The sequence below is a fragment of the Egretta garzetta genome, unplaced genomic scaffold (assembly GCF_000687185.1).
Source record: "Egretta garzetta isolate BGI_Z169 unplaced genomic scaffold, ASM68718v1 scaffold16, whole genome shotgun sequence".
Lineage (NCBI taxonomy): Eukaryota > Metazoa > Chordata > Aves > Pelecaniformes > Ardeidae > Egretta > Egretta garzetta.
The window spans coordinates 378,430-401,246 of record NW_009260022.1 but is presented as its reverse complement, the minus strand read 5'-3'; the positions used below and the strand labels follow the sequence as shown (position 1 = coordinate 401,246).

At 36.8% G+C, this 22,817-nt stretch overlaps 1 protein-coding gene across 1 annotated transcript in view; it reads left to right on the top strand.

The window, feature by feature from the left end:
• The window catches only part of KCNH7 (potassium voltage-gated channel subfamily H member 7), a 240,203-nt gene extending 220,526 nt beyond the window's left edge, over positions 1 to 19,677 (top strand). Inside the window, exons 13-16 of the mRNA XM_009640740.2 lie at positions 9,114 to 9,365; positions 14,402 to 14,570; positions 17,881 to 18,073; positions 19,411 to 19,677. Of these exons, the coding sequence (XP_009639035.1) occupies positions 9,114 to 9,365; positions 14,402 to 14,570; positions 17,881 to 18,073; positions 19,411 to 19,677 (881 nt within the window). The remainder of the gene's footprint in view (positions 1 to 9,113; positions 9,366 to 14,401; positions 14,571 to 17,880; positions 18,074 to 19,410) is intronic.
• Positions 19,678 to 22,817: the final 3,140 nt, after the last annotated feature.

The following is a 22,817-nucleotide window of genomic DNA, read 5'->3' as shown; positions in this document are numbered from 1 at the left end:
TTAGCATAGCTTCTAGGAGGATCTGTTCCATGATCTTCCCGGGCACAGAGGTGAGGCTGACAGGTCGGTAGTTCCCAGGGTCTTCCTTTCTACCCTTTTTGAAAATGGGCACAATGTTTCCCTTTTTCCAGTCACCAGGGACTTCACCTGACTGCCATGACTTTTCAAATATCATGGAGAGTGGCTTGGCGACTACATCGGCCAATTCCCTCAGGACTCTGGGATGCATCTCATCAGGTTCCATGGACTTATGTGCGTTCAGGTTCCTGAGGTGGCCACAAACCTGATCTTTTCCTACAGCAGGAGGGGTTTTGCCATCCCATTTCCATGGATGTGCTTTTAAAAGGCCACAAAAGAAAATTCTTATGAAATCTTTTTACACATTTATTGCATGCCCATGTTGACAGAGACTGTAACAATCAAGTGGGATATAAAATACAATTTGCAGTGTTTCATTTTTAGCATCTCGTTAACTGAGTAAATTTATAGAGTACTTAATTTTAATTTGAAGAGTTATGCTTCTTGACCAAACTTTTCCAAAAGTATCTACTGATCTATTCTCAAAGTAAGCACAGAAGCTAGAGCTCTAATAAAGTTCTAATCAAATCTTGATTACTATAGCTACCTTAAGTGTGCAGTGCTTGTAGGTACTATCCAGGCTAAGAAGCCAAACGATATTAATATAGCTTTATTACACAAGGTATCTAGAGGCCATGGTTGGCAATATAGAAGACAAGGAAACCTTTCAGGAACTGATTCTCTTGCCTAAAAGTATGAGAGAATGGGGAAATACCCCCCCGGCCCTGCTCTCTCCCATTCTTGTCTCCTTCCCCCAGCTTGTTTATTTAAATTATTACTTTATGAATAATTGACTCAGTCAAGCACTGTCCTGTGTCCCCAGCAAGAAAGTAGGATAAGAATCTGGACAAAAATTGAAGCTTTTACTTAAATGTATTAAACTGTTAGTATTATGCTGATGAACTTTGCTTGGACTTAATTAGAAAAGAGTTTCTAATATTCAGCCAGGGTGTCAGGTAGTTAAATGACCAGGAAACAACTAATATCTTGGCAGGCAGCATACAGCTTGATACAAGAACTCATGTCCCTGAAATCTTACCTTCATCATGAAACACCTAACAAAAAGTATATGGTCATCAGAGAGCCCATCGCTGCAGTTTTCCATCTGCTCCTATTATCGTTATTGTTACTGCTGTTACCACAGTGCCTGGGAGCCACCTTTGGGAGCTTCCACAGAAGAGTCTTGTTTCCAGGAGTTGCTCCCAGAGAGGCTATTTCCAGAGGCCAAATCTGATCGAAATGTTGTATGCAGTCACACATACCCACATCCATCCTTTGAAAAAAAAAAAGTAGTAGTAATAACAATACTGCAGGGAAAGATTAATTCCTTGTAAAAGAGAAGAGAATTCTAAACTCGATAGAAGAACGGCTTTGGCCTTTGCTCTGAACCCCTTCTAAGGTGCATGTTTATAGTTCTTTGTTTCTGATTTTTTAAGTACAGTATTATTTCCTGAAGTATACCATTATTATCCGATTAGCATTAAAGTTGACACAAAGCCAAATGGAGCAAAGGAAAATCAGAGATAAGGCTGTTGCTTCATCCTTAACTTATCTCATTTGACAAAAATGGCACACAAGAATAAATGAAAGATTGTGTACTCACTTCAACTTTGAATAAATGTGTCTCAAATTCAGTTATTCAAAACTAGCTCCTTTCTTAGTCCATTTAAAAAAAGGAACATAAATCCTTATGGAAAAGTCAACCAGTCTTTAGTCCAGGAAGGTGGGGGGAGGTTTCACTATCTTCTGCTGTTCCCTATTTCCAGAATTATCCAAATCCTCATAGCTCAGAGAGGAAACACAGCAAAGGACACATTAACTTATCAAACTCTCACAAACAGCACTGAGACAGAACAGTAATACAGACAGCTCTCTCCAGTACAGTTCATTTCCTCCACCATCACTATCCATCCTACTGGAACCTTTCAGAAAAATTGCCAGGACTTGCTATAACAATGGAATTTCTCTAGTTTGTATCTTTAGGTTCCCCAGTGAAGACTTAAGAGTTCCCAAGAGGGGGTCGGCCTCTTCTTCCTGGTAACAGATGACAGGACGAGGGGGAATGGTTTGAAGCTGTGCCAGGGCATGTTTAGGCTAGACATTAGGAAAAACTTCTTCACTGAAAGGGTTGTCAGGCTCTGGAATGGGCTGCCCAGGGAGGTGGTAGAGTCCTCCTCCCTGGAGGTATTTAAAAGAAGGATAGATGAGGTGCTTATGATTCTATGATTCTATGATTCTATGATTCTATGATTCTATGAATAAAATTGGAATTAAAGGAATCTTCTATCATTAAAAAGTCAGAGACAAGTAAGAACTTTAAACCTTTTTACTACAGAAAGGAGAAAATCTTTTACCTTTCCTAAAATACCACCAATAACCTACTTTTCCTAGGAATAGGAATCTTGCTGCATCAATTTCTAGACAGACATAATTTTTCCTTTGTGTTAGTCAAATACCACACACATCTGACAGTACATTTTGTAAGTAAGGGGTCCTAAAGACAGGTGGGAAATTTGAAGGGAAACAATGAGTAGAAGTGAGGAAGAAGGAGGAAAACAAAGATGTGCTGAAGAATATAAGGATTTCCTGACCCCAGGTTTCAGGAGCCATTGTAAGTCTTTGGCATTGTTTCAAATGTTGAAGTCTGACAGGTCTACAGATATCTACTGTACCAAGGTGAGGAACAAGGACTTAGAAGTTCTTTCTAGCAGCTTAAGAAATGTCTCAAGAAATGTGTGTGCACCTTTAAGAACTCTTGTCCTTGCCATGTCCTGAAAATGGCCAAACTTTCATATAACTGTCCCTGTTTCAAAAGATTATCTTTAAGCCAGAAAATCTATGATAGAAAGAAACTATTTTCACTTCTTCTTTGTTTCACCTAAGTTTTGCTGGATGTTACACTGTAGAAGAGCATAACTGTATATGATGTTCACAGAAGGAAAAATTGTAGTAATGTAGCCAGTCCTCATCTCATAAAAATCTGGCACTGTTGCTAAATTAAATTATTAATTAATATGTGATGACTTCAGGTTTCATTACATTGCTCTTTTTTATTTCTAAAATTTATAATCCTGTGGTCCTCAAATGCAAAGAAATATCTTCATCACTGAGTAGGCACTGTGTGCTTTACTACTTTCTATAATTACAACTAAAAAGCTGCAAATGTAACTTTCCACTTTTAAAAAATGAATTATAGTGCAACTAACCATCAGAATGCTATTTGATTGTTTTGATTAACAAAAGCAAACAAAATGTTTGTGAAAGGCAGCTTTTATGTAAATTTTCTCACTGTACTAATCATTATTACTGTGTTATATGTGATATATAAAGTTTCCCTGTTCAGAGACCCTTGCTATACAAATTGCACTGCAGATTTTAACAGTACAGTTTGTTTTCAGAGCTTTATGACCAACTACTTCTTCTGACTGTACTAATTTCTATTTTTCCAGCTGAAATCATTTGGAAAATATTTAGATCTGAACGTCTCAAGCTATCCAATAGACATTTTTTCACAGCTTTCAAACTGCTTTTCTTTTCTCATGCACACTAAATTTGTGATTTTTCCATATAGTTTTCATGCATTAAAACCCATCCAAAAAGTAGGTAGATTTTCTAGTACTAATAATTAGACATTCTCTTAACTTGAACAGTCCTATAATCATCAATGATGTTTCACCAAGGAGCAAGAAAAACCTCTAGAGATACTAATTTATGCTTTCTTATCACTTGAAGTTATTAGTTATAAGGACTTTACGATTAAACGTTCCTTAAAAGTTTTTGCTTTTTTCTGTACTATTTCGTCCTCAGGGATGTATTGGTAATGTGCAGATGTTGGAGCAAGCTATGCTTTCAGCAGGCACTCAAAAATGTTTATGAAGGCAGCACTTCCCAGTTTCCCTGACCACCAGTCATGACCCAAGATGATCATGACAGCAATAGAAGACTGTCCTGACCACGGACAATTTTCTCTTCAGCTGAAAAATGGTAGAGTGCCTTGCTCAAGTTGCTCAAGTTGTTCATCTTCTGGAATGGACTTTCAGATGACCTTTCCTGGGTCAGGACATGAGTTGAGGCTGGTTTTGCCAAACATCCAGATGTCACGATATGCAGCATCAGGACTCTGAGGCTGAGTGTAGGCCAAGTTGATTCTGAGAGACAAGAGCTCAAGCATTAAAATTCAAGATTTATAAATGTCTTAGGTTTGTTTAAGTGAATTCAGGGTAAGTTATAGTACTTTCTGATGTTTGAGAGGGTTAAATATCTCTACAGACAAGACCAAAATCAGTTTTCAGACAAATTTTCTGGTAGCAAAGGTGGAGTAGCTCTCATTTCAAATGTTCCATACCAAATGAAGTCCAGAATTTTATCTATTGGTTGTCATGCATTTGTAAAGACTGTGGGGATCACATTCTTCTCCCATTGGAAAATAAATCCACTAAAGTTCTTTATACTGTTTCCTGTAAACTATTTGCAGATCAGTAGTTTACTCTCTGAAGATTTAAAATTCACTAAAATTAAGCAAAAAGGAGTTAATAGAACTTGTGAATTAAAAATCCATTCTGGAGTCTGTCATTGGAAGGTCCAATATGAATGTAATTTTCAAGTAAAAATATAATTGCAGATTGGGTTAAGAGACCCAATTTAATAGTTTAATAGTCCTAAAGTCCATGACTGGCATTCTATAGAGTAGTTTAGCCTGCATATAACTTGAGTAGACCTCTCTGGAATCACCCCTCATTATATATTCGTCCTGCTCCAGAGTACTAGTAATTTTTTATACTACGTAAATATTATGTACCAATTATATTGTTCTTGCACCACTAAATGAAAAGCAGTGATTGCAGGAATTAGGATTACTGACTGATTTTATGCTGCTCCCCATCTGTATGGTGGAAAACATATGCATAGTTTGAACATCAGTGTTCAAATTATGCAACAAGAGCTTTTGATTTTTTGACAGCTTCAAGATATTGCACTTTTTCACAATCCTGTTTTTGGTAATCTGAAATGCTTGGTCACTGGCTTTTCTTTCCAAATATTTGCTGCCCATGGTGCATGGGTGGGCACAGAAGGCATTTTTCTGCTCCCTGACAGGGTAACTGACATATTTAAATTAAAGAACGGATAACAGTCATGATGATTAGCAAATATTTTGTTCATATGTAGGAAAGACAGATTGACCACCACAGGAATATTTGTAAATATCACATAAGAAAGAGCTAGTAACAGTTGAACCAAAATACTTGCTGGGAATCTGAAGATCTGCAGACCTTTTGAGCAATCAACCATCTCTCCTGTCAAGTCACAGTGTGCATTTCTCCTTACCAAGGGAGGTACTTGGTGTAGAGTAAAATAATATGGTAGGTTTTTTCAAAGGAAAGGGAAGATGTCATGTCTGCTGAACAGATTTATAGATATGCAGACCATGGTAATGATAAGGATTATCTTTTTTATGGTTTATGGATATAAATTGCTTTCTGTGGGGGTGAGGAAGTCATTCACCTCATTTCCTGTAGAAAATTGAATTTGTCTCAGCATATTATGGGACTTCTTATTGGATGGCTGAAAAAGGGAGTAAAAATTTGCCACCTTCTGGAACACTAGGCTACATAGCCAGCCTGATTAAGTATGACTAATTCCAGTTAATGAAATTACAGTAATATTAAACAATGCTGCTCTAGATGTAATATATTACTGACACTTTCACCAATATTGTTTGCAGCAGACTAATGCATTAAGAGAAAATATGTCTAGATCATGCAGACATGGCGCACAAAAGAAAGTTCTTTTATCTCTGGTAACCATCCCACCAAGCTGGATTTTATGCCAGCATTTCTGTGAGTCTATGTCATAGCTATGTTTCAGTGTCCTCATGACAACCGCATTTCTTCCCTTCTTTGCCAGTGCAAGTGCAAAAAGCCGGACACAAACCTTCTGATAATGACTATGAAGATTTTGGAATTTCCAGACAGCAGAGGTCAGAGAACATTGCCTGTAAACTTGGCAGGCACCCAAACACATAACAGGCTAAATTGAGTCCCATAAAGAGTGTAAATGATGTTTGTATGTGTTTGGTAAAGTGGGAAGTTACAAAATAATAATCTTTAGCAAAACATAGGTTCTAGCAACCAGAATCAGAAAGCGAAACTTGTCTTACTGGAAAAGAAAGAAGGAAGCATTAGGATTGGGGGGGGGGGGGGGGCATCATTTTTTTTAATGATTGCACTTATTTTGGAAACAGAAGAGAAAGGAGAAGAGAAACCATTTGAAACTTCGAGTCTGCATAATAGAAAGTGCACTTACCCATACACACACATACACAGATAGAAAACTCAACTCTTCTGGAAAATTCATTCCAAACCAATGACTGAATTTCATTACAAAAAGAAGGAGAAACTGGAGAAATTCATGCTCTGAATAAAGCACTACTTAGATATTATTCATAACATATTTCCACTGATCTACAGAGGCACTGCTCAGCTGTTGAGCTGAGGTACAGAGCTTGCACCATCATCAAGTCCTGAAGAGCCAAATAAAAATGCAGTTTCCATTTTAATTCCTACTCTAGGTGCAGAGTATCACAGGATTATTCTCCAGAGAGAAGAATGTTTAACATTAAATAAGAGTCTTGCAAAAGAAAAACAACTTTTGACTCTCTGGATGTAGCCAGATGGCTAGCAGATAAAGCAATGGCAGTAAAGCCAAAGATGCATATTTCGGAATAGATCAGCTGATGAACAAATCTTCCCTGATTTCAATAGGCAGGACCCTACATTCAACAGATATCCACTTTCCTTCTAATGCCAGTGAGTTCATTATACCTGGGCAGCATTTGGAAAAGAGTATGTTCTGTTGTTCTGATACAGATGGAGACTAAACGCAGGGATATTGACTGAATTACCCTGTTTTTACAGCAGTGTAATTGTTAGCAGAATCTGACTTCTTATTTCTAGATATTTTAGTATTCTATGAATATCACAGATAAGACAGTCCACTATACTTCAGCTGCTATACAATATTTTTCATTAGAGTCTCAATGAGTCCTCTTAAAGTTAGTCTACTGATTGATTTGTATTCCACAGGGTGCTCATTACAGCTACCTCTAATGCACAAAATCCCATGAACATAAAAAAATACCCTAAAAAATGGCAATTTCAAGCTTTCATTAGAAGGTCTTTTTCACAGGTTGAAGTCAGTCAAGCAGTAAGTAATTAAGACAATTTACTGTAGTATAACTGTATGTATTTCACCATATATTCCCACAAGAAAAGCCATGGGAGACATCTACATTCACATTTTCTTATGCAGTTTTCTTTTGGTTTTGTACTATTTTGGAGATGGGATTGCAGAGAACATGGTACTTGACTCCCCAGTATAAGCATCCCCCGAGAGCTTTACACTGACAGTCCATTTGCATTTGTGTCGATGCCTTCACAGTATCAGACTATCACTTATAGCTAGTAATCCTGCTTAACAGAAGCCAAATAAAGTCACTTCAGCCCAGGGCTGTGTTGATTGTCCTCAGAGACTCTAGTTCAGGAGGCCTGCTTTAGTATTGGTTTTATTTTCTTCGCTATTACCTGCTCTCACTGGTCACAGGCATCTGGACTCTGGCAGAGTGCTCTGTACAGATACTGCATTCTCTTTATGTGCAGATAAAGAGGACTAGATGCAGCCACAGTTTCATTTCCTTATAGGGGCCAGAAAACAAGAATAAATGTAGGGAATATTCTAAGTGTTGTATTAACCACTGCTGTAGGCTGTAAAGACTACAGACATTCCAGAGTTATGTTGATTAGTAATTAGCACAAAGCAGATGGGAAATCATGCTGTCTCCCCAGGAAGTTAATGCAAACTAGTTACAGTATTTATATGTTGTTGAGACTACCCTGCTAAAATGTGTTTTAAATAAATAGCAGAACTGGAATTATCTTGACATTTCAGTTAAAAATAGGTAAGACCAAATATTGAACTGGAAATTAGCTTCAAGTTTATGCTGAAAGGAGATCAGGAGTTCTCTATATTCATAAATGATCATTCTTGAGTTTAAATACTATTTAATTGTTACAATGTGTTTTTAAAGGCATCTGCTTTAAATCTAGTTTCATTTGCCACTACTTAAGAGGGCTGAATCTGCTGTTCCTCACTACAGACATCGAATATGATTAATGAAAGATTCATTCTCAACTTGACTGGTATTCTGCTACCATATATATCACAGCATGCTGTGTACTTTTCTTATTCAAAAGATTGGCTGTTCAGAGAATTGCAGTTAATTAATTCTAGAAGCTAAGGAATTTGGGTTACTTTGGAAAGTTGTTTTGAGATGTCCCACAAAGACAGACAAGGGACTCCCTTCTTCTTGTACCAATAGGGTTTCTCTCTACCATATCAATCCTAAATATAGGTTTTGACGGTAATGAGCATGGAGAAATACACCCTCTAGGTGGGCCCAGATATTTTGAGGTTGAGTGGTTGACTAATACATTTGCCTTTTCTGGGAGAATAGTCAGCAAAAATGCTCTTATGTGGGCATAAGATGGGTAGTTCTCAGTTCTGATACCAAGTCTGACATCTGTGACTGTTAGCCTATCAAGACTATGAGAAATGCCCAAGAACGTGAGAAATTGGAAGAGGGTATGAAATAATAAATTAATTTTTTAATACTTTGGAATATAAGGCTTTCCCAAATCTCATCCTCACCAGGAAAAAACAGTGAGTAAACAGGAGGGCTGTGTTGGATAAAACCTTTGCTGTTTTGATATAAGCAACTTTTTGCATAATGAGTTATGGTTCAGGGAGTACGAATCCTTGCTACATACATTCAAATGTCTTTTAGGACTTCATAAGAAATATAAATCTCCTCTGATACAGGAATCCAAAAAGTCTTTGAAGTAATTTATTCTAATAGACAGTGAACTTCCTAACTGATATAATAATCGTCTCCATCCTCAGTCCAGAATAAACCAGAACACAATTTCATGAACTGTATATTATTGTACACAATTATTTTTATTTAACAGATTATTTAAAAGAGAATGGTCAGAGTGATCCTGAACCCTCAGGGAACACCACCAGATACTATCAATCTATTAAGAAACACTTCGAGGAGAAAAAAAGTGGGTCATCATCTTTTGTGTCCTCCATTGAAGATGAGCAAAAGCCCCTGTTCTCTGAGATAGCTGATTACCCCTCTGTCACAGAGAAAACCACAGAGGTGGACTTTGAAGAAATGGTTCATGCCACAGAAGAAATTCTCACTGACAGAAGAACCACTTCTTGCAAAGGTAATCTAGCTGATGATATTTTGTAAAGTTTGAGTAAAGATCTTTTTTTAGTCAAATTATCAAAAATTATTTTCTGAATGCTTCTATTGATTCTTTACAGAATATTTACTTTTGTGTTTCCTTAAAGGTTAACAAGAAAAAATAGTTTAGATAAAAAATTACTATTTCTCAAAAGGATTAATATAGTTTAATACACTGGCTGTGCAACTGCATTACAGAACCTCCAAAAAGCTATTCCAGGCTTTGTTAATAAATTATCTTGTAACTGAACCACCTTAGGAAAGTCATTTAAACAAACTCTTCAAAATTGTCAGCTGGTACTGGACTTCATCGAGTGCCCATGGGTGAAAACTACACTCAAAGCAGTAAAGAATTCCTCAAAGGGTGTTTGATATGCCAGGGTTGGGTGACAGTAAAAATCCTAGACAAAGAGGGCTAGATAAACCTAGTGATGGTTTCACATGCACACAAAAAAAAAATGCTTTCACGTGATTAGTTTCATTCTCTGTAATGACAAGGCACAACTAAAATTAAGTGAAAAGAAATTATAATAACTGGAAAGAATGCTATCCCATTTTGCTGCACATGTTGGTTAAAACATCACACAGGCCAAATCCTGACTTCCATAATTAAAACACAAGAACAAAGATTTGGCCTTTTGTATAGGACAAATGATCAAAAACTACTAAGCAATCTCAGTTAATTTTACATAGAGTTAAATCACATAATTAAAATTACATCTAATATGCTAAAATATTAATTTTCTCAGTGATGTGAAGAGAAATTAATGAAAAGCCCTGGATTAATATACAACTTAAATATTGCTGAAAGTTCATTTGTCATTGTTTCAGTCTGAAGCGAAGAATTACATATTTACTGTTTAATGTTGTTTTCCTCAGCAGCTTGTTTCCATTGAGGCAATTTAACAATTTAACCATCATTCAACAAATTTCAAGCTTTTAGGCTATAATTTTAAACAATCCTGACGATTAATCAGGCCAAACAATGTGTGTTTTACATTTCAAAGGTATGAATATGTGACGTCTGGTCTCTTCAGGTTAGGGCTCTATAAATCTACACCACATAAACTTGTTGCATACATACTGCAATTTGAAAGCTTACCTTTCCCCTACCAATAGCCAGAAATGTGTCCTTGCAGCTATAGCAACGTTTTCCAAGGCAACCTATTCCAGATTTTATTTGAGCTAAATTTAGCGTGTCTAAAGGTTACATATTTTGATTAAGACCACATTCTTTTTTCCACTTTGTAATCTAGCACTTCTGATAATGTGTGTGAGAGCTCATTACCTTTCTTACAACTTTCATAAAAACTTCAAGGTCAATGAAATCGGATCAGCTTTGATTGATATATGTTTTAAACTAAATTCTTATTCCTGCTATTAATGAGAAATTGGTTATAACTTACCGTAATAGTAGTTATAAGCATAATGAAGTTTTAAAATCAGCTCTGCTTGTATGTATGTATGTTTATAATCCACATATAATTCTTGAATACAAATGCACTTGTATAAAGCTACCACAATTCATTACCACTGTGACTGATGTATATTTAATTATCTTTAGTTTTGTTTTAAGCCTTGGTCATTACTGTTGATGAATGGAAGGCTATTAATAATGTATTGGATAACGTAGGCAGAAACTGCACAAACTTCTCTCTCATAGTCCTGAAATGCAACCTGTAATGTTAAAACATATAGCTCTTTTGAGAAGACCTGATAATTTTCTGATAGTTGGTAATCTATATATCACGGAAAAAATGCTATTTTTTGTTTCTTTTGGGTCATTATTTGGGCAATAAGATTGATTCTTGAATTCTTCAGGCCCTGGAAGAACATAGTTGGTTATAAAGTTGTAACTACTGTTGGGCTTTTCTGGGGATATTTGTGTATGTGGAAGTACCTGAAAAGATACTTAGAGCAGTAAAATACTGTATCTTATAGTGCATTAACTTGCCTATAGTGTATGAACTTATTTTATAATTTGAGTGCCAATTCACTTGCTTTGTCACAGATGAAATGCTTATTGTAATGGTCTACAAATATGTATTCTGGGACAAAAACCAGCTGTGATTTCCCTGGGAAATGGCATTGAAAAATACATGCTTTTATTGAATGATTTATTGTTCAAAATAACCAACAACTTGGTTTTTACAGGACGTTAGAAAGCAGTGAAATGTATAGCCTATATTTTTAGTTTCTACTCCTGAAATTCACTGCTTAAAAGTAAATCCACTGGATTTACAGCATCCATTGCACCCACACCCACAGTTTAAAATTTTACCCCTGAATTTGTCATAGTCTGCTCCCTTCACTTTGCTGAGAGCTTTCCAACATCCTTGGACACTGCAAACTGTGCCACGTGTGCCTGCTAAAACCAAATCACATGCTTCTCTGACACTATTTTCCTCCTTCCTTCTGTTGGCTTAAGTGGCTGAGAAGCTGAACAGGTTTCTCTGTTGCCAAGATGAAATCTCCTTCCCCTTCCTTCTGCTCAGTGCATAAAATCAGTTATAGGTCATGTCACATGAAATTCAAACACTCTAGAGCTCCAGGAAACATTCTACCACCTGCTAACCAAAGATCAGACAATGCAGTAAGCATCTTTCTCTGATAAAAAAGATAATCCAGTCTCCTCCTCCACTTGGAGTCACGTAGTGAGAGCTCCCCTTCCTGGCTAAATCTGCTTGAATACTAAATCTGAGCAGGAATTTTTTTCTTTTTTTTTTTTTTTTAATTTCTTTACTTAGAGCAACACTGCTCAAAGATGCATCTGAAAAGGATTAGCTAATAGCATTTGGGCAAACCTCTCACATGTCACCCACACTGTGGGTTTTTTTCTCTTTTTCTTTGAAACATGGCTCTGGCTACTATGGTTGTTTGCAAAAATTTCACAAGTGTGAAATGAATGTAACCTATGCTGAGTTATCAGCCGGCAGTGCCAAGAGAAGTGTTAGGAGAAGCTCTGAGCAAACCATTCAGGGATTACTGGGGGTTGTGGGATTCAAATCCAACTGCTCATACAACAGAGGCTGACACTTCTTATAAAGCAATCAAGGATTTTGTCCAGCTGCGTGTTGAAGCACCAGCCTGAGCACAGTAAGAACTTTTAATACATTCTGTAACTTCATGTCGTTAAATAATTACAAATACAACAGTAATGGGAATTGTACTGAACAGGTGTTAAAGTTTTAACAGCCATTTTTATCACAGCAGAGGAGAATCTGAGCGCTACTGAGCAATTTTTGACTGTCTGTGTGACAACAGATTCACTCAAAGTAACAAAGGCTTGAGGCGGGGATGGGGGAGATGTAGAAAAAGCACTGCTCATCCTAAATATGTTGCCTGTAGCCTCTGCAAAGCTCACAGCAAGATCTTCATTCTGTATCAGATAAGGGTATGTGCAACTAATGTATCCCACGATAAATGATTTGTAACCTTTCACTGGCTCGGTGAACAGGAGAAACAGCCTAGAGCCAGGAATGTAAACTAATTAATAAATGCACGGAGGTGTAAATTAAGCAAATTGAAAGAGGAAGGAGAAATAGCTCAAACCAGAAATCCATACAAAAGGAAGGAGTGCCCCTGAGTTCTGTTTGGGCGGTAAGGTGCAGTGTTTGACCACAGAGATCCAAGAACGGGGAGGGACAAGAGGGATGGAATCTGGGCACAGCAGGTACAGAGTGGGCCTGGAGTAGTCATCATCATTTTTTTTACAAAGGGCTGGAGATAAATAAATTAATATAGATGTCTCATATGAAGAGTATGTTTATTATATACTTTATATATTGTATATACAACATTGTATTATGTATATATATTGTAAATATAAAGATTAGAAGGGGAACTAAATTCAGCAAGTTAGCTGAAACTCTGAAGTAAGACCATAATTATGCAGTTGAGCCTCTTTTAACTTGAAATAATCTATCTTAATCCAAAATTTTACCTGTAGTTCAAACAGGAAAAAAAGAAAAAGGGAAAAAAAAAAACCTGAATTATTATTTACTGTGAAGTTTCATTTAATATTAAAGTGATCTCTGACTGACCCAGCAATGCTGAATATTTCATTCTTTTAAGATTCACAAATTATTAAACAAAATGAACTGGCACCTTTCACCCCACAGTACTGTAAGAGCCTCTGAGACGTGCTTTACACTACAATGTAAGGGTCATTGCTGCTGATGCTAAAAGCTATATCAATGAAAATTTATTTCCTGTTTGAAAATAATAACCTGTATCCCTTTGCAAGTAATAAGATCTGCATTAAATGGCCTCTGTCTCAGAGAAAACGTATTACACTTCACCAACATTGTTAAGACAAGCAGTGTTACAATTACTGTAAGAAAGGCAGCTAGCTGAGGTCTGGCAATGTTCTCTAGAGGGGGCATTCCAGTGCACTGTAATGCATGCCCAGTGCTGTAAATGCAATGCAGCAAGTCCTCCTTTTACACCAAAAAGCTAAACAGTAAATACACTTCAATAACACGTTCAAGGGCAAGAGAAGAGGTTTTAGCCAGGTCTCTGAATCACATAATCAAAGACATTCAAGTGCATTGCTTAATGTACTTAGGTTAGAACAAATATTTCTAATTGCAGTGAACAATGAATTGCTAAAAAAAACAAAAAAACAAAAAAACAAAAACCACCAAAAAAAAAAGGGAAGGAATTGGGGCTTCCTTGATAATAGAAAGAAAACTAAAGAAATAACAGAACTCAGATGATGCTGACTAGACAAAGCTGCTTGTTTATCTACAGCTTCAAAACATTAGCACGTTGCTACCGTTAGGTTAGAATTTTATATTTTTTGGATGTGACTACTTTTATCTTTCCTTAAATAGTAGTAAGGAACAAAGAGAGTTGTTCAGGCAGTGTGCCAGCGTATCAGTTTGACTTTCAAGGTTTCGAGAAACACTGGTAAATGGGATGCTCGCGGGGCACCAACCCCTCTCTAACAGCATATATATGAAGCTATACTTTTATATGAAACTATACTTTTATATGGCTTGTTTTTTTCATCAGATGTCACTGATAAAAGATACTGGGAGCCAGAGAATATCCAGGAGTACCAGGACTCCCCAACTCAGTCAGCATTACCCCATGTTACCTGGGGCATCTGTGAAACTGAAAGTGACTTCATATATGGGGAAGTGGAGAATAGATTAGATTTACTTCAAGAACAACTCAACAGGTAAAGACTGAGATATGACCAAAAAAAAAAAAAAAGATATGTGTGACAGGCTACATAATACGACTGATATTAATGATACTACAATAGGAACGAATTTTTGCAGGAACTTTCAAAAAGCAATCTTCAGAAGCTCAAAAATACAAAAATATGCCTGATGGGAATATCACTTCATTGTCTACATGTATTTGGAGGAGCTTAAATATCACCTAGGTTCAGTCTTCCAGATTCTTGGAAAACCCTATTCTGGGAATGCTGGGTGCACAATTTTTAATTCATTGCCAGAATATTCATATCACTTACTTCTAGGTACCCACATAAGCTACTCTGAATCACCTTGCAGATGAGCCTTTCTCCTCGACTGACTGTTTAGGAGATCAACTTTCTGAAAAAGAAGCTGTAGTAATGCACCGAAAATTGTCAAATTTAAATCTCACCTCACCAGAATGTTGTTCCATTAACAGTGATTCCTAGATACTTACATGTCCTTAAAATTACAATTTTCAGTATCTTCTATATCTGAAGTACTACTTCTTTCCTGGAGGCCCAGAGTTAAACAGCTGCCTTGTTTAAAAAAGACAAATTCCCTTTTTGATGCATTCTTATTTTGCAACTTTCTCTATAAGGAGTAAGACATGGGAGTATGCAAAGGCAAAATACTTGTACCTGTTACAACAGAAAACAGATGCTTTCTTTGTCAGAATCCACTATTACGTTTGCTTAATAAAATGTCTGCCTTCTCTCTTTTCCTCTCTGATACCCTACTCTTTGCTGGCAGCTAAGTAGCATAGCTTATAGCATTTTAAAAATATGGTTACTGAATTTTGATCCATCCTACACTATAATTTACCATGTAATTTTGCTTAATTTTAAATTGCCCTGTGATCAGGTCTGCGGCTTTTTTATTATTTTCACTCTGCAATTCCATTACTTTCAATATTTTTCCATGACAAATACTATGACACGCACTCAGCCCTAATTATACTTTATTAGCTCTTCATTGGCTTTCTGTACTGTGTATTTTAGCAATCAGTTTAAAGCCAGGTTAACTGCATATTGCTTCCTTCATCTACCATAAGCCAATCAAACCATAGTATTTTTCATTTCTGAATACTATATAGTACATTAAAAAGACATTTTTAACATGTAAGCCTAAATTGCTGTAATTTCTAATTGCAGTAAAGTTATCTGAGTAATTGTAAATGTCACATAACTGAACAGCTGCACGTTCCCCATGAGCAGTGTATAGACTTTCAGTTGCATTTTTTTTCTGAAACCTTAAGCTCTTGAAATTGAAGTTGTATCTTAGATTTACCCATAGTTTTATCAAATTGTTATGCAAGTTCTCAGCATTTTTTTGAGTGAGAAAATATTATTGTGGCAGATAAACTAGGATTTAAATTACTATGGATATTATTAAATAATTTTATTCTTTAACTCTTCTCATCTTTCTAAAGTTTTTCATGCTTTCAGGATTTTGGGCCTTGCTGGGTCTTCTCTGAATGTAAAAGACAATATTCTATGCTGCTTATGTCAGATGGGACCTGCTGGACTAAAAAGCAGGGTCACTTCTTTCTGAACTTTTCCATGCCAAATTAGAGGCTTGGCATAACACTAAAATTATTAAATGGATAAAGAAGGCTGGAAAGCCATTGTACAAGGAATATGTCCCTCAAGGTATCTCTGTTTCTCCTCTTTAAGCAATTGGAATTTTATGGAGGCTGTGGGCAAAGCATCTAAGGTTCTCCTGTTGTTCATCCTTGGGTGGCATGACATGAACTTCTTTTAAAGGGAGAAGTTATATGTGCAGTGATAATGATGAAAGACTACCAGAGATACTACTCTTTGATTTGAAGTACCGGCAAACTCCCATCAGGTGCTAACAAAGTAAGAAGGAACAATTTTAGATTTAATTCAAAGCCAAAGACAATTGTTGATGCAAGTCCTCCAATGCTAAATCTCTTTTATTCACTGAGATGTTAAGGCCCAGGATTAGCAGATGGAAGTTCTCTGGATGATGGCATGCTGCTGTTGCTGCAGTATTTTCCCCTGTGGCATCAGCATCACGCTTGTGTGAGATCAGGACATTTGCAAGTAGCAAAGAACCCAAGGGAGCTGAACAAGAGGGCGAGTAGGGTATGACTGACTGTAACCTCCTGGTTTGGGCCTTTCTTTATAAAAGCTGATGCCAGAAAATCAGCTTCTCCAGATAAAGGAGGAAGGAGGATCCTAAATAGCCTTTGGGCATACATTTCAGATTAATTTCATAGCTGGTTTTATAAATAACTGATACAGGCAATGGACAACTCCAACATGATAAAAAATTAATATCAAACAGTGAAGCACCTGCTGAAAGCAAAAATCTGTCAGCACAGGATCAATTCTGCTGCTGTAGGGAGCCCGAGTAGTAACATTCACAATATTAAAGGCTGCTGACAAAGATTTGTTTACTCTGTCAGAAGATGAGCTGCAATACAGAAGGCTGTATATCTGTATTACAGTCTGTCATAGCATGTTTTGTAGCCTTCCAGCAGCTGGGGAGGCACCATAGGCATTACCTATTGCTGAGTTTGTCATGGATCTTGGCAATCCCATTTGAAAATCACATCAGTGCTATGGAATTGTAAGTATGAACAACATAAGCAGCTCAAGTGTTTCAGAAGTCATATACAGATTTATGAAAAGGGAAAAAAAGAGAAAAAATATACTAAATTTGAACATCAGAAATGTTGACATTAATTGAGGCCTGAATAAGTCTGAATAAATTTTCACAATAAGGAGACTTGGGCTGCTGGTTTTTTAATGATCTTTAAGTACCTTTCATTTTCTAACTGTAGAAAAACACAAATGTGTTTTTTTGCTTATTTCAGTGCATTGTATTAGCATTGGGAATATCAGACTTCATTGTGAGATGCATCAGAATCAGATGTCCCATCCTCAGCCAGTACAAATCAATTTAGTTACTAATGAAGAGAGTACATTTATTCCAGTTAATTTCAACCAAAGACCTGGTCCGCCGTGTTAGTTTTTGTTGCAAACGTAAGGGACGGTTAATGAACTCATTCTTAATGTATCAAAAAGATCAGAGACAAGTATGCAGATATGTTCTGCAAAGGAAAGGGAGAGCCAGCGAGCTTTGGAAGGGCTCACTACTCCCTCTTCTGTTCTTTCCTATTAAAGACATGGTCATGTCATAACAATAGTTATGCTTTATTAATAAGCTGCAGGTCCCTCTTGAATGCATCTGTAATCAGTATGTTAAAATATACCTATTTCTGACCATGAGTTAACTGATTTTGTGTTGCTTCTCTAGGCTTGAATCCCAAATGACTGCTGATATCCAAACCATCCTGCAGCTTCTGCAAAGGCAGTCAACGCTCATTCCGCCGGCCTACAGCATGGTGACTACAGGTGCAGAGTACCAACAGCCAGCAATCCAGGTGATACAAAAGCTTCAGCCTGCAGCATCAATTAAAACAGACAGAAGTTTCAGTCCTTCATCTCAGGTACGTACATGTCAAATAAGATGAAAAGAGGTTTGCTCACCTTTTTAGCTTATGATGGAAGAAATAAATACCAATCTAGGTGCTTGCTCACCAGTTTAAGGAAAATGAAATTATCTTTTTGATTTAGCACCTCCACAGTGGACTTATATATCAGTTTCAGTGAGGGCTGTAGAGACCCATACAATTATCTTATTATAATCAGACTGATTTACTTAACTATCATGCTCTTCACAAAAGTTAGCATAAATGGCAAATACTAGACATGGCTGTAAACCACACTTTCCTAGCATCAGACCTGCCTGCATGGGTGCATCTGCCGTAGACCCTATTCATGAAGTCCTGAGAAGCACCATGACTATGTTTTCCTCAAGGTACACGTGGTAATACACATATGTAAGTGGAAAGGGCTAAAACTGTTCTTATGTCCAGTCCCTTGCTACTGCTGAAAATATGAATGTACAGAGCTGTGACATACCTGCGTTTCCCAATACATGTTTTCCACCATAGTTCCGTTCAGGCAAAATTCGATGATTTTCCGAAGTTGTTTGGGATTTCTGGAGTTTAACAGATTGGATAGAGATGTGGAATATGATTTCCAAACAGGCTGCTGCATGTCTAGGAATCCCAAATCAGTCACATAGGATATGATTCGTAAATCCAGTGTGCTTGGCTGTGTCAGATTCCTCGTGCATATGCTGGAACACATACGGGCACAGGAAGTCCAACACATCAAGAAGGCATCAGTTCACACGTGTAATGATTATCAGGGCAGCAAATGCACAGGAGTAGTTTTCAGAAGTGTAAACCCACTGTGCATATACCTGCACAAAACATACACATATCTCTGAACAGAAATACGGTCACTCTCTGCAAACATCAGCAGGTGCACTGCATGCTTTACACAAATTCCAAGTTTAAAAGTGAAGAAGAAGTGAGTGCTGAGGCTGGAATCCAAATTGTTATAATGTTCAGAATGATGCAATTCCAGAGTTCTGTTCTGAAACAAAACTTCAAATTCAAGAATGTTGAAATCCATCCTCTTAGATCAGGACTCAAGAATATTCAGTCCTTGAGAAAGGGCTGTTCATACGTGTATCTCTATGTCATATGAGAAAGCCTGAGGGAACAAGATATCCAGGCTTCTACAATTAATCAGCAGAACTGCATTCAGTTACATTAAATCAAATGCAGTGCCATGTAAAAATAGTTCAGTACACTGCTTAATTTTCAAACATGGTTTTCCAGCAGCCATCTGAACGTGCTAATTTTGAGCAGAACAAGAGCCTGGAAGAGACCAATTTAATTATTACCGCCTTATTTCTTCTCCTCCCTTCCAGTGTCCTGAATTTCTAGACCTTGAAAAATCAAAACTTAAATCCAAAGAATCCCTCTCAAGTGGAGTGCATCTTAACACAGCCTCAGAAGACAACCTGGCTTCTTTTTTAGATCGAGAACGTGACCAGTCTGTAGAGTGTCCCCCACAGCGTTGTAAAACTTATCTCCAGCCAATTAGGCACCCTTCCTTGCCAGAATCTTCACTAAGCACTGTAGGAATCTTGAGTCTTCATAGGCATGTTTCTGATCCTGGTCTTCCTGGGAAATAATACTTTTATACTATTACTTCACATAAAAATGTAAGTGCTTTTAATGGCTGTTTTTCCTTTTTTTTTTTTTTTTTATTTAAATCCTCTATACTTGACTCAGGGGCTACAAGGAATATACCATTATATGCAAAAGTACTGTATATTTTCCTAAATCTGAAGCTTGTAAGGTAAAGTTGGGCAGTTCTGATGTAAATATATATAAATACACACACTAACTGTATGTTCCAAATGTAAAACTGCCAGCATTCTCAAGGCACCTTATATTTTTATTTTTTTTAAATAACATGCATGTTCTGAAATTACAGTTCATGTTGCATGGAGATTACCATTTACTGCTGTCATGGAAATAGTATTTTATTGTCGATATGTCTTCAGAGCAAATAGGAGACCAATAAAAATAATTCACATTAAAAAAACTCCTACCCGACCAAGCTAAAATTCAAGCAAAATATTCTAGCTCACTTTTGAAAATCGATTTCTCTCTTGTAGTGAGCTTTTTACAATAAATCATGGTGATTCTAAATCCAGAGAAAGAATAAGGTAACCAAGTCTTCTGGGTTTGAAACAATTAGGACAGAGAAACCAGCCTCCTTCCAAACCAGTTGAAGTAGGGCAGTATTCTAAGAGACAGGAAAACTCTGCCGCATGCTGGGAAGTATCACCATAGGTCGCATCCACAGAATTACATTAACTGAATATTTTGTTTCCAGTACTTTTTTTTTCTTTTTTTTATTTTAATTGCAACATAGAAGTTAGCTGTCATTAGTAGGCAGGTACTCTTCATCTGTCACACAAACATAATCAAATGCAATAAATCTAATTTCTATAGAATACAGAAGACTGTGTTCCTTTTGTTCAATACAAATTATTAACAATCTGTTTAATTTAAAAATACTTTACACATTTTTGTTTTACAATTATTAGGGTGGTTGTTTGTAGTTATCTGTTTTTAGTGACTGGCCCCTCTACGGTGATCCTAGATAGGGTATATATGTATGTGGACACACACATACACCACGCACACATTCCTGCATGTGTGCATGTGTGTATTTTATATATGTACATATGTGTGTATGTATGTGTGTATATATTTTTATACACACATATACACAAGTGTGTGTATATACCTACACTTACATGTAGGAGTATAGATATAGAGCTATATATATATATATGTATATATGTAAAATCACTTTCAGGAACAATTGTAAACTTTCTTATTACAAAACAAGTAAGCTTAGCTTGTGTCCAAAGCTGACTACATTAGAATAAGATGATTTAAGGTCGTAGGCTTTAAATACAGTATGTACTGTATGTGCACAATGCTTTGTGAATACTTAGATTTAATTTTATTAAAATATTATTCTGCTTCAAATGTTGTGTTTATTTTAGAAGGAACTGACCTTTTTATTACTGTTTTTAAATATTTAAAAATGTATACATGATTTTCTAATCTTAAAGCTTTAATATGAAATTGCTCTAGGAAGAGAACTGGTTGCAGAAAAGCAAGTAACCCAGTTAGTGGGGAAGCCGTTAAATTTTAACTAAAACCAAATTAACCCTCTGTTCTAAACCAGCGCTACAGAGTAATGCAATAGTGGTCGACCCTCACGTTGATAGATACGTGTATTATATGTCGGGGTCAGAATGATACATCCTATTTTTAGTCACACACAGCCAGTGGATAAACCCAAGGTGTCTGAATCTTCTCTCATTTAAACTTAGTGTGCGTGTTTAGCACGGGTCTGCTTTATCTTTGCATTTAAAGATACAAAAATGAATTAACTGAATACTTTTGTAAGTGAAAAGAGAAACCAACCCTTCCCACACAAGATTGAATTTTCCTCTGCCTCATGCTACTGTTGATTGTCGAGAGGTCCAAATGCTACAACGTGCTGACTGCTCTTACTTCTACCACGACGACAGGAGGTCTGCACTGCTTAGTGCCTTGCGGGATCAGATCCTAGGTGACAGCACCATTGGGCCAGTCAGAATCTCTGCCTGCACATACTCCAATGAAACAGGAGTGCTGAATGACAAAGTGAAATAGCTTCTGCTTTTTTTTTCTTTTAAATAGCAAGCGTTAACAACTTCTGCTCTATCTCAATCTAGTAACTAATATTAATGTCTGTTACAAAGAACAAGCTAGCACATTTTCTAAAAAGTATTTGTGGTTATGCTACATTTAAAACAGTCTGGTATAAATTAAAAATAAATGTAATGAAAAAAGCATAATGCATGAGCATTGCTTTACAAAATGCCTTTTGTCCAATTTCATTGCTTGGTATTTCACATTAATGCAAAGAGACTGAGCAAAACAGGTGGACTGGGGAAGGAGCATTGGGGAAGAGGAAAAGCAACAACTATTCTGATTAGTCCAAGTGAAGGAAAAGCTCCATCTCTTACTCCTTTTCTTGGCTCAGAGAGGCTTTGTTCCTTCCCTTCTCTTTGTCTATATTTACCAAGAAGAAAAATCTCAAATGGGGGACAACTACAAGAGACTTCGCAAAGTTATGGAGATTCTAAGCTCCCCAGACATCTGCCAATGAATGAAGAAACAAAACATGAAAGATGACACCTTGGTTGGCAATACTCTAGCTGCCCCTTCCCTGCCAAAGAAAGATCTGCCTTCTCAGATACCTTCTTTTCTTGTTGAGGTACAGTGAAGCACATGAAGACCCACTGCTTCAAGGTTTTTTCCTCTAGAGACAGGTACAAACCACTGTTTTTGAAAATGTGTTCATTTTCTAAACAGCAAAAATTGTAAATTGTCTCCCTTATTTTATTGTGTTTCCTTTTTTATCTTCTGCATAGGGTTCCCTTTAAGCCCAATCTGTTTCCGACTTGATAGAAATGGGTCTGTGTTATAGGCAAGTCAAGCTGGGAATAACATAAGGGTTGCATATCCACACGTCACAATGCACAGCTGTAACGTATCCATCGAGGCTTTCAGGACTTTAGGAGATAAGTTTTGGCCTTGCATGAGCCTAGGAACACTCATCTTAGCTATTTACATTTAAAACCTGTGGCTAAAAATATGTATAAATTATAACTTGTAGACACAGAGAAGTATCCTGGAAATTCAAGAATAGCTAATGTAGCCAGAGCATCAAAGCAATCAGGACAATCCATCCAAATGT